General features: G+C 46.7%; 1 protein-coding gene across 1 annotated transcript in view; it reads right to left on the minus strand.

Annotated features, from left to right (window-relative positions):
- Positions 1-3,439: 3,439 nt before the first annotated feature.
- Positions 3,440-12,464, minus strand: part of HTR6 (5-hydroxytryptamine receptor 6) — a 12,965-nt gene continuing 3,940 nt past the window's right edge. Inside the window, exons 2-3 of the mRNA XM_015824735.1 lie at positions 5,655-5,813; positions 3,440-3,850 (exon numbers count right to left, since the gene is read on the minus strand). Coding sequence (XP_015680221.1) covers positions 3,440-3,850; positions 5,655-5,813 — 570 coding nt within the window. The remainder of the gene's footprint in view (positions 3,851-5,654; positions 5,814-12,464) is intronic.

Below are 12,464 nucleotides of genomic sequence, written 5' to 3' on the forward strand. Positions count from 1 at the left end.
TAGATCAGGGGTCTTCAAACTTGGCCCTTTTATGACCTGTGGACTTCAACTCCCAGAATTCCTCAGCCAGGCACATGTGCCTCGCTGAGGAATTCTGGGAGTTGAAGTCCACAGGTCATAAAAGGGCCAAGTTTGAAGACCCCTGAACTAGTTCAATAGTCCCTGGAAGATGTCTTTGGCTGTCCGTGGGAATGAAGGACGCTCAAAAAAACAATAATTTTTAAAAAATGGCTACTGAAAGGGAATCTCTGGATGACTTTTCTACTGCTGCTGCTCTCGTGCCCTAATCCAGGGGTTTCCCAGCTGTTGTTTTTTTTTTTTAATTTCATTTCTGGTTTTTTTTTAATTTTTGAATTGTTTTAGCCCAGGGGTCTTCAAACGTGTGCCTGGCTGAGGAATTCTGGGAGTTGAAGTCCACAGGTCATAAAAGGGCCAAGTTTGAAGATCCCTGTGTTAGCCTGTCGACGCAGGTTGTAGTGACCACAGATATCCACAGGAGGGCAGGCTTTTCCTTCACCACTCTCCATGCAAGGAGATGCGATCATAATTCCAAATCGGGTTTAAAAGGTACCGAGTAGTAAATAAAAGGGCTGTTAGTAGTAGTACAGGCAGCCCTCTACGCACGAGCCCAACGTTTCTGTTGCTAAGTGAGACACTTGTTTAAGTGAATTTCTCCCCAGTTTGTGACCTTTCTGGCCACCGTTGTTAAGTGAATCGTCGCATTTGTTAAGTTAGCCACACGGTTGTTAAGCGAATCTGGCTTCCCCCCTTGACTTGGCTTGTCAGAAGGTTGCAAAAGGGGATCACGTGACACACACACACCCCCGGGAAGCTGCGACCGTCATAAATGTGAGTCAGTTGTCAAGCTTCTGAATTTTGATCACGATGCTGCCAGGGTCATAAGTGTGAAAAAACGGCCATAAGTCCCTTTTTTTCAGTGCTGTTGTAACGTCGAACGGTCACTAAACAAACTGTTGTAAGTTGTGGGCTCTTTGTAAAAGAGTAATAAGAATAATGGCTGACCTTGGCTCTCTTTACTAGATGCCATGACTAAAAGTGACCACAAGAGGGCAGACTCCCTGGCCTTTACCAGCCACCCTGCTCTTTTAGAGATAATGTTAATTTGTATTTTTATCTTTCATATTATTTCATTTCTAAGTGCTTAGATGTTTTGAGTCTTCATTCTGAGTCTTCACTTGAGATACTCCATCCAGTTTTGGTCACCATGATGTAAAAAAGATGTTGAGACTCTAGAAAGAGTACAGAGAAGAGCAACAAAGATGATCAGGGGACTGGAGACCAAAGCATATAAGGAACGGCTGCTGGAATTGGGTATGTCTAGTTTAATGAAGAGAAGGACGAGGGGGGACATGATAGCAGCCTTTCCAATATCTCAGGGGCTGCCCCAAAGAAGAAGGAGTCAAGCTATCCTCCAAAGCACCTGAAGGCAGGACAAGAAGCAACGGGTGGAAACTAACCAAAGAGAGAAGCAACCTAGAACTAAGGAGAAATTTCCTGACAGTTAGAACTGGAACAACCTGCCTCCAGAAGTGGTGAATGCTCCAACACTGGAGGATTTTAAGAAGAGACTGGACAGCCATTTGTCTGAAATGGTATAGGGTTTCCTGCCTGAGCAGGGGGTTGGACTCGATGACCTTCAAGGTCCCTTCCAACTCTGCTGTTCTGTTCTATTCTATTCTATTCCATTCCATTCTTCCAAGTAGAGAGGAAAAATTTAAGAAGAAGACCTGGGAAAGGCTGCCTTTTCTCTGCTTTGCTAAGTGTTATAGCTAAAAATGTCCACAGGGGGGCAGGCTCAGCTGGCCTTTGCTGTCAGGTTAAGTTTAATTTGCACTTTCTATAATATCCTCTTCACTTTTTTATATATATATTTTATTAGGTCCTTTGGGTGCTGCTCAGAGTAGGGAGGGCCCTGGTGGTGGTAGCAGGAGCAATAATCCTAACACAACTAGGTCATTTTTCTTGCGATTCAGCGTTCCGTGCAGCGTTGGTGGAACTATTTCCTGCAGCCGTGGAGCACACGAGAGACCAAGCAGAGACCCAGAGAGAGAGAGAGAGAGAGAGAGAGCAGGCAGGCATAAAGAGAGACAAATCTCTTTTACTTTGAAATTTTTCAATTAGTACGAAAGGCAACCGAGCTGAAAGGGGAGAGACTGAGGAAGACACCCCCCCTCGCCCTGTGTCAACCCCAAACCCTTTCCAGCTAAGTCCACGTGAACAGACACACTTGGGGTGTGTTAAGGTCACAAGCTGGACTCCACCGTACTTGGTGTTCAGTAGTGAACGGGGTTAAATTCCCACCCACCAGGCTTAGGAAGTCCTTAGCTGACCGATAATAACAACGATCACAACTGTCTAGTTCAGGGGTAGGCAACCTTGGCTCTTTTAGGACTCGTGGACTTCAACTCCCAGAATTCCTGAGCCAGCCACGCTGAGGGGAAGGGGAGAGGTTTCCAAGCTGAACCAGGCTGGCTGAGGAATCCTGGGAGTTGAAGTCGCCAAGTCATGAAGGGGCCACAGTTCCCCCATGCTGGCTCAGGAATTCTGGGAGTTGAAGTCCACGAGTCATAAAAGAGCCAAGGTTGCCTACCCCTGGTCTAAGCAATTGCCCCATAATTCCTTCCACGTAGCTCAGAGAGAGGCAGGGCAGCCAGGCTGGGGATGACAGGCTGCCATGGCTTGCAAAAATGTGCAAAAACCTGGCAAGGGCCGTGAAGGCGAGGAGGGGGTGACCGTGGTCCTTTTTGTGTTTAGTAAACAGCAGGTTCCCCCTCCCCACCGGCCCAAACGGCTGTAATAAAACATAACACAAATCTGGTGATGGGGAAATATTGTGCGCCGTTGGAATTCCAGCTGTATTTTTAAAAAGGGAGGCTGGGATTAAGCAGCGCACAGGTGAGCCGGTCGTGGATGACCCTGGCTCACGGCCGCTAGCCCTGGTTTGGAAGACAGCCAAGTGAAAACCTTCCTGTTTAGCGCCGCGTGCAAGGTGCTTTGGGGGAATAAGGCTGGGGCAGCGAGTGGCCGGCCTCTAGGCCAGAGAGGGGATGGGAAGGTTTGCAGTGGGGACTCCAGGAGGCAAAACACACAGCCAGGGCAGGCCTCCGCTGCACTGTCCCTCTTAAACACGCACATACATGCACACATATGTTTGCTTGGCAGCGTTCTGCAATCACATACGGACTGGGGGGGAAATCACGCCAGAAGCCATCCAAGCTGCAAGGCTGGCGGACAGAGAGAGGGGGGAAAAAATCTAAAAAGATCTAAGGAGGGAGAAGGGGGGAATCCAGGCGAAAGGCAGGACAGTGGCTCTCCTGGGTCCGGAGGGGGACACCTGACCGGTGGAATTGTCTCCCCCTCCCCACAACCCCAGCACGGGTCAGAACCGCCACCTGGCCAACCGAGCAGGGCAGGATGCTCAGTCGGAGGGGCTGTTCAGATAGATGAGGTTCAGCTTGGGCTCCGGCGTCTGCTCGGCCTGGGAGAGGCGAAGGGAGTTGGCCCGCGTGGCCGGGAGGAAGCCGAGGGTCTGGCTGCTGAGGTCGTTGCCGTGGATGATGGAATCGGCCGAGTCCGTCTCCCCTGGCAGAGACAGGGCGTTCCGGAGGGAGACCCCCGGCCGGGGGCCGCTGTTGGAATTCCTCAGGGAGAGGGAGACGCGGCTGGGCCTGTGTTCCCACGTGCGGGGACAGCAAGGCAGGTACTTGGCCATGGCCCGCTTGAAGTCCCGCATGAAGAGCGGGTAGATGATGGGGTTTGCGGTGCTGTTGCAGTAGCCCAGCCAGGTCAGGATGTCGAAGAAATCGGCCGAAATGCAGTTGCAGACCGCCTGGAGAGAGGAGAAGAAGAAGGAAGGGGAGGAGGAGGAGAAGAAGGAGAAGGAGGAGAAGGAGAAGAAGAAGGAAGGGGGGGAGGAGGAGAAGAAGAAAGAAGTAGAAGAAGAAGAAGAAAGAAGAAGTAGTAGAAGAAGAAGAAGTAGAAGAAGAAGGAGAAGAAGGAAGAAAGGAGGAGGAGGAAGAAGAAGAAGAAAGAAGAAGGAGAAGGAGAAGAAGGAAGGGGAGGGAGGAGGAGAAGAAGAAAGAAGTAGAAGAAGAAGAAGAAGAAGAAAGAAGTAGAAGAAGAAGAAGGAAGGAGGAGGAGGAGGAAGAAGAAGTAGAAGAAGAAGAAGAAGAAGGAGGAGGAGGAGGAAGAAGAAGAAGAAGTAGTAGAAGAAGAAGAAGACAGTTTGAGGAGAAGCGAGAAAGAGAAGAAAGACGGAATAAGAGGAGCTGCCGAAGCTCGCTTTTTTGCAAATTCAGGCAGTCCTCGATTTACGACCACAACTGAACCCAAAATTTCTGTTGTTAAGCGAGACAGTTGTTCCATGAGCTTTGCCCCATTTTATGACCTTTCTCACCGCCATTGTTAAGTGGATTACAGCAGTTGTTAACCCAAAGATGCTTTTTCAGGAGGTAACTGGACTTTTCTTTGAAGAGGTTTCCCTTCTCATCCCAGAAGCTTCTTCAGCTCTGACCGGATGGTGGGGAATGGAAGGATTTATACTCCTTGCAGACAGCTGGTCATTTGCATCCTTTTAGAGGGTCGTTGAGGCCACTGCGAGGTTTACCTGTGTCATCAGAGTCACCTGAGTAGAGCAAACGTGTGTGGAGCCTTCATCCTTTCAACAGTTCCAAGAAGGCTCCAAACCCATTTGCACCACTCAGGTGATCCTGAGGACACAGATAAACCTCCAGGTGGCCTCAATGACTCTCTAAAAGGATGCAAATGACCAGCTGTCTGCAAGGAGTATAAATTCTTCCATTCCCCACCATCCGGTCAGAGCTGAAGAAGCTTCTGGGATGAGAAGTGAAACCTCTTCAAAGAAAAAACAAGAAAGTCCAGTTGCCTCCTGAAAAAAGCACCTTTGGGATAACTGTGACCTGGATGACGGAGAATCTCCATAGACAGCAGTTGTTAAGTTAGTAACACGGGTTGTTAAGTGAATCCGGCTTCCCCATTGGCTGCTTGTCGCAAAAGGGGATCACGTGACCCTGGGACGCTGCAACCGTCATAAGTATGAGTCAGTTGCCAAGCATCTGAATTTTGATCACGTGACTCTGGTGGTGCTGCAACGATTGTGTGAAAAACGGTCATATGCCGATTCCACCATCTACCACATACAATCGCCGTTGAGCGGTCTGTTGTAAGTCGAGGACTAATTGTAAATCTGTTGTAACTGTTGTAAGTCGAGGACTAATTGTAACTCTACCAGGGGTTGGAACAGATGAGGGCAATCGTCTTCCCCGACTGCTTTTTCTAACAATGCATCCGCTTCTAGAGAATTCAACATCCCCCTCGTCCTTTTGAGCATCTTTCACTGATGCAAAAAAAAAAAGGGGGGGGGAAACGCTTTATGAATAAAAATAACTTTTGTGACTGGAGTAAAAGGAATAAAAATATCCAGAGCCACGTGAGGATTTAAGCTTGAACCTCCAGGATCACAAGGAGATGCCAAGAAATGGGAGATAATTGGAGCTGATGGGACTCCCAATTTCCCTCCTGCCCCCCCACCCCCACCCCAGGTTCTCTACCCTCCCTCTGCCCCCTTGCAACCTTCTCTTGGGGGGGGCAGAATGTACCCCCAGAGTGCTTACCTGGGCCATGTTGCAGACGAAGAAAGGCAGCCAAGCCACAAAGAACATGCCCAGAAGGATGCCCAGGGTCAGGCTGGCCTTTAGTGCCCGTCGGCTGTGCTTGTTGGCAAACTTCCGGTTGTCGCTCACCCCACTGGCCTGGCCCTGATCTCGGGGAACCTGTGGAGAGCCCCAAAATCAGAAGGAAGTCAAGGCACCTTTGGAAAAGGGACGTGCCCAGATGCCCCAAACTGGGACTCGGCGGAGGGCTGGCGATGCCAGGGAGATGCCCAGCTACTGGAACGGGGGGGGGGGGGCTGGGAAGGCAGGATGCGGCCCTTTTAAAGCAGTTGGAAAGGAACTTCCTTTCCCCCCTACCCCCCCTCCACCCTCCCCCACAGTAGAAAAGGCTCAGTCCTGGGGGAGCCATTGGGGGCTTTCCTTGCAAACTCAGGTGGCGCATTTTCGGGCTTATAGGACACTGAGCCAGCCAAGATCAACCTGGCTTTGAAGCTTAGTGTGTGGACAGCCAAGATTTTGTGGGGCAGGGGATTCTTTGCAAAGAAGACCCCCATGTAGATAGATGAGAGAGAGAGAGAGAGAGAGATTAGATAGGATACATAGATAAGATTGATTGATTGATTGATTAGATAGGATAAAGAGATTAGAGTGCGGTAGGTAGAGAGATAAGTAGAAATAGATGACAGGTAGGCAGATGATAGATAAGTAGATAAAGTAGATAGAGATAGATAGAGAGAGATAGGATAAAGAGAGATTAGATAGAGATAGGTAGGTAGAGAGAGATAAGTAGATAGAAAGATGACAGGTAAGTAGGTAGATGATAAATAAGTAGAGATAGATAAATAGATAGATAGATAGATAGATAGATAGATGGATGATAGGATAAAGAGACTAGATAGAGGTAGGTAGGTAGGTAGGTAGAGAGATTAGAGAGAAATAGATGACAGGTAGGTAGGTAGATGATAAAGTAGATATAGATAGGATAGAGAGATTAGGATAGATAAAAGAGATAGAGGATAGAGAGATTAGGATAGATAAAAGAGAAGATAGATAGATAGATAGATAGATGATGGATGGATGGATGGATGATAGGATAAAGAGATTAGATAGAGGTAGGTAGGTAGGTAGAGAGATTAGAGAGAAATAGATGACAGGTAGGTAGGTAGATGATAAAGTAAGATATAGATAGATAGGATAGAGAGATTAGGATAGATAAAAGAGATAGATGATAGATAGATAGATAGATGATAGATAGATAGATAGATAGATAGATAGATAGTGATAGATAAAAGATAAATTGATATATCTAGATACATGGTTGTGAGAGATGATAGAATAGAGATAATGATATCGACTATAAACGATATACATGGATGATAGACGACAGATAAACGATAAAGACATGCTAGGTAAAAGACGTAGATTAGATAGCTGTGACAGTAGATAGAGAGATGATAGATAAATTGATATTGATCCATAGAGGTGAGAGATGATAGAAGAAGCAAGGATAGGATAGATGATAAATGACAGGAAGAGGTGAGGGATAAAAGACACACACAGAGAGAGAAATGAGATAGAGAAAGGCATGATAGGTAAACGGCAGCTAGATGTAAGGTAGGCCCAATCTTGGCCACTTTAAGACCTGTGGACTTCAACTCCCAGAATTCCCCAGCCAGCATGGCTGGCTGGGGAATTCTGGAAATTGAAGTCCACAGGTTGCCAAGGTTGGGGACCCCTGAGGTAGACAGACAGAAATGACCACCCACAGTGGGGTCCTGCCTCTTTGGCCAGCCAAGCCAAGCCCCTCCCCCCATTAACCCCCCCCCNTGACCGGATGGTGGGGAATGGAAGGATTTATACTCCTTGCAGACAGCTGGTCATTTGCATCCTTTTAGAGGGTCGTTGAGGCCACTGCGAGGTTTACCTGTGTCATCAGAGTCACCTGAGTAGAGCAAACGTGTGTGGAGCCTTCATCCTTTCAACAGTTCCAAGAAGGCTCCAAACCCATTTGCACCACTCAGGTGATTCTGAGGACACAGATAAACCTCCAAGTGGCCTCAATGACTCTCCAAAAGAAGGCAAATGACCAGCTGTCTGCAAGGAGTATAAATCCTTCCATTCCCCACCATCCGGTCAGAGCTGAAGAAGCTTCTGGGATGAGAAGTGAAACCTCTTCAAAGAAAAAACAAGAAAGTCCAGTTGCCTCCTGAAAAAAGCACCTTTGGGATAACTGTGACCTGGATGACGGAGAATCTCCATAGACAGCAGTTGTTAAGTTAGTAACACGGGTTGTTAAGTGAATCCGGCTTCCCCATTGGCTGCTTGTCGCAAAAGGGGATCACGTGACCCCGGGACGCTGCAACCGTCATAAGTATGAGTCAGTTGCCAAGCATCTGAATTTTGATCACGTGACTCTGGTGGTGCTGCAACGATTGTGTGAAAAACGGTCATATGCCGATTCCACCATCTACCACATACAATCGCCGTTGAGCGGTCTGTTGTAAGTCGAGGACTAATTGTAAATCTGTTGTAACTGTTGTAAGTCGAGGACTAATTGTAACTCTACCAGGGGTTGGAACAGATGAGGGCAATCGTCTTCCCCGACTGCTTTTTCTAACAACGCATCCGCTTCTAGAGAACTCAACATCCCCCTCGTCCTTTTGAGCATCTTTCACTGATGCAAAAAAAAAAAAAGGGGGGGGGGAAACGCTTTATGAATAAAAATAACTTTTGTGACTGGAGTAAAAGGAATAAAAATATCCAGAGCCACGTGAGGATTTAAGCTTGAACCTCCAGGATCACAAGGAGATGCCAAGAAATGGGAGATAATTGGAGCTGATGGGACTCCCAATTTCCCTCCTGCCCCCCCACCCCCACCCCAGGTTCCCTACCCTCCCTCTGCCCCCTTGCAACCTTCTCTTGGGGGGGGCAGAATGTACCCCCCCCGAGTGCTTACCTGGGCCATGTTGCAGACAAAGAAAGGCAGCCAAGCCACAAAGAACATGCCCAGAAGGATGCCCAGGGTCAGGCTGGCCTTTAGTGCCCGTCGGCTGTGCTTGTTGGCAAACTTCTGGTTGTCGCTCACCCCACTGGCCTGGCCCTGATCTCGGGGAACCTGTGGAGAGCCCCAAAAGCAGAAGGAAGTCAAGGCACCTTTGGAAAAGGGACGTGCCCAGATGCCCCAAACTGGGACTCGGCAGAGGGCTGGCGATGCCAGGGAGATGCCCAGCTACTGGAACCGGGGGGGGGGGGGGGCTGGGAAGCCAGGATGCGGCCCTTTTAAAGCAGCTGGAAAGGAACTTCCTTTTCCCCCTACCCCCACACCCTCCCCCACAGTAGAAAAGGCTCAGTCCTGGGGGAGCCATTGGGGGCTTTCCTTGCAAACTCAGGTGGCGCATTTTCGGGCTTATAGGACACTGAGCCAGCCAAGAAGCTTAGTGTGTGGACAGAAAAGATTTTGTGGGGCAGGGGATTCTTTGCAAAGAAGACCCCCATTTAGATAGATGAGAGAGAGAGAGGTAGATATAGGTAGGTAGGTAGGTAGATGATAGAAGTAGATAAAGTAGATAGAGATGGGTAGATAGGATAGAGAGGGAGGTTAGATAGGATAAATGAGAGAGAGAGATTAGATAGAGATAGGTAGGTAGAGAGATAAGTAGATAGAGATAAATAGATGACAGGTAGATGATAGAAGTAGATATAGATAGGATAGAGAGATTAGATGATTGATAGATAGATAGATAGATAGATAGATAGATAGATAGATAGATAGATAGATAGATAGATAGATAGATAGATAGATAGATAGATGACAGAGGTAGAGATAGATAGGATAGATACAGGGATAGATTAGATAGGATAGATAAATGATAGATTAGATAAATGATTGATAGATGATAAATAGATTGATAGAAAGAAACAGATGATAGATGATAGAAAGACGATGAAAGATAAATGATAGTGATGATAGATAAAAGATAAATTGATATATCTAGATACATGGTTGTGAGAGATGATAGAATAGACATAATGATATCGACTATAAACGATATACATGGATGATAGACGACAGATAAACGATAAAGACATGCTAGGTAAAAGACGTAGATTAGATAGCTGGGACAGTAGATAGAGAGATGATAGATAAATTGATATAGATCCATAGAGGTGAGAGATGATAGAAGAGGCAAGGATAGATGATAAATGACAGAGAGAGAAACAGATGATAGAGAAATGAGATAGAGAAAGGCATGACCAACCTCGGCCACCTGAAGATCTGTGGACTTCAACTCCCAGAATTCCCCAGCCAGCATGGGAATTGAAGTCAGAATTGAAGTCCACCGGTTGCCAAGGTTGGGGACCCCTGAGGTAGACAGACAGAAATGACCACCCACACTGGGGTCCCGCCTCCTTTCGGCCAGCCGAGCCAAGCCCCCCCCATTAACCCCCCACGCGGTCTCTTGACGACCTCCGACCCTCCCAAGCCAGGGTGAGGCTGGCCAGCCCAGCGCCCCCCTCCCTCCCCCCCAGGCTGGGGAAGGGCTGAGCAGCTTCGGGACCCCCGAGGCGCCCCCAAAGGGAGCCCGTCAGCTGGGGAGCCTCTCACCCCCAGGACGGCGCCTGGCGGGGTCGCCCCTGAGGCGGGGGCCCGACTTTGGGGAGGGGGCTGGGGGGGGAACCAGGAGGCTCAGTATCCTTTTTGGATGTTTTTTTTCTCCCCTCTCGGCTTTTGCTGAATTTGAGGGCTTTTTCCCCTTTGTCCCCCCCTCAGGGAAAGCCCCCCCCTCCCTGCCACCTTCTTTTATCCGGCTTCCTTAAAGCAGATCCAACTTGGCTTCCTTTTTAGAGCTCCTCATTTCCAAGAGGAGGAATTAACCCGGGAAGCGTCTCCAGTTCATTTCAATCCCCCCCGCCACCCTTCATCAAAAATGAGGGAGTTTGTCCCCCCTTTTTTTTCTTTTTTCTTTTACCTGGGGTGGGAGGGGAAAAAACTAAGCGGGTTTTAGAAGCCTTTTAAATGGGGATTTTCAGGTGCAAATATTCCAGGTCTGATAGCCGAGGAGGAAAAAAATGCAGGAGTTTTTCTCACGGCTTTACAACTCTGGAGTTATCCGTGAAATGGAGCTTCTCTGGGCAGGGGCAGGCTACCTTAAGGCCGGCGTTATTGGAAATTTCGCTTCCATTTTGGGTGGCGGGAGGCTGATCGCATGGTCTCGGCGGCTGACCTGGTCGTCTTCAGATAAGGAAATATCTTATAAAAATCCAGAAAGAGTGTAGGCACTGGATTTTATTCCAGAGATCAATGGACAAGTGTCACTCAATCTTGGTCTGCTGAAGCCGAGGCCAAACTTTCCCACACCCAAGGGACCTTGGAGGTCTTCTAGTCCAGCCCCCGGCTGAAATAGCGAGCCTTTTTCTGAAAAGGCATTTTCAGTCCAACCAACATCACAATTAAATTGTGACCTTGGCACCTTGCTGTTATTTTAATGAACTCAACTTTATTGAAGATTGGTCACCCGAAATAATTCTGACTTCTCACATAGCTTTTTTAGGGTTTCTAACCCACCCACCCCCACCGCCGGAAATATCACAATTCATTTATTAACCTTTTATAATATTGTGTATATTTGAATGCTTTAACGTTGTTGTTTATGGTTTTGTTCGCTGCTCAGAGTTGCCTTGCAGGTGTGTACACCTGATAAATAAGATCTTTTCTGAGACTGCCAGGGTTTTTCAAGTTCATTTGTTAAAAATAAATCAGCAGCAGATTGCTGTGAAAAGCTGCATTGAACAAACCTCTATTTGTCATCCTCCAAAACGAAACAATTTAAACAATTGTCTCATCGCCCCTACTGATAACTTGGAAAATTGGATTCAGTTTCTCCGTTTTTTTTCTCAAAAACTAAAAAAAATAAAAAAATAAATCCAAGCCAAAAATCAGCAACTGCTTATTCGCACTGACTAAGAACGAGGAGGAAGTAAGAGTTCTAAAAACCCCGTCTTAGAATTTAAATGCAATTACAATTATGTTCTTTTTTCCTCCTCCTGCGGGCTATAGAGTAAATTAGAGGCAATTATTGCCAAGTTAAATTACTTGGCGCGTATGATTCTTTACCACCTTCTCAGTGATGGAATTGTAGGTCCCATTCTAGAACATTCTAATTTCTAAAGTTCTAAAAAGGGAGGCATCGGCCCTGACATACATTTGAATCAGGAACGGCAAGAACTGAGTTTAAATGTTGGAGGATTTGAACAACTTTTGGTGATCCTATTAAGGTTGACTTTGCATAAAATGTTGATCAACTTATTATTAGTTAGAGAGGAATAGGCCACCATGTTAATAATGGCTGTGCTATTGCTTTTTTTTACAGCTCTTCTAATAGATGTTGCTGTATAATGGATCTTGTGATAGTTATTTGGAAATTGACAAGAGTTTGCAGTTAAATATACCTAAAAGAGTTCCAGTATTTTTCTGGTTATCCCTCTACATCCTGGTTTACATATGGCACTGTACCATAGTTTAATCCTCATTCAATAATCTCTAGTTAGCTAAGTTTGCCTGTGCTATAAACCGTGGTTTATAAATCACCATGCTGAATTCCAAGTGCTAAACTAATGACATTAAGGCTTAATGGAGTAACATAATTTAACTTGTCAAACTTGGCTTCATTAGAGCTTATTTTTTGTGTAAAAAATGAAGGAATTATAGCCTGAATGTTCTAGGTTAAGTAGGTGGATTTCTAATTTATTTCTTCAAGCACTGGATAGTGGTTGAGAAGTTCCCATTTATTTTTTTTAGATGTACATCTT

Source organism: Protobothrops mucrosquamatus, unplaced genomic scaffold (genome assembly GCF_001527695.2).
Source record: "Protobothrops mucrosquamatus isolate PMUCROS unplaced genomic scaffold, P.Mucros_1.0 scaffold2331, whole genome shotgun sequence".
NCBI classification, from domain to species: Eukaryota; Metazoa; Chordata; class Lepidosauria; order Squamata; family Viperidae; genus Protobothrops; species Protobothrops mucrosquamatus.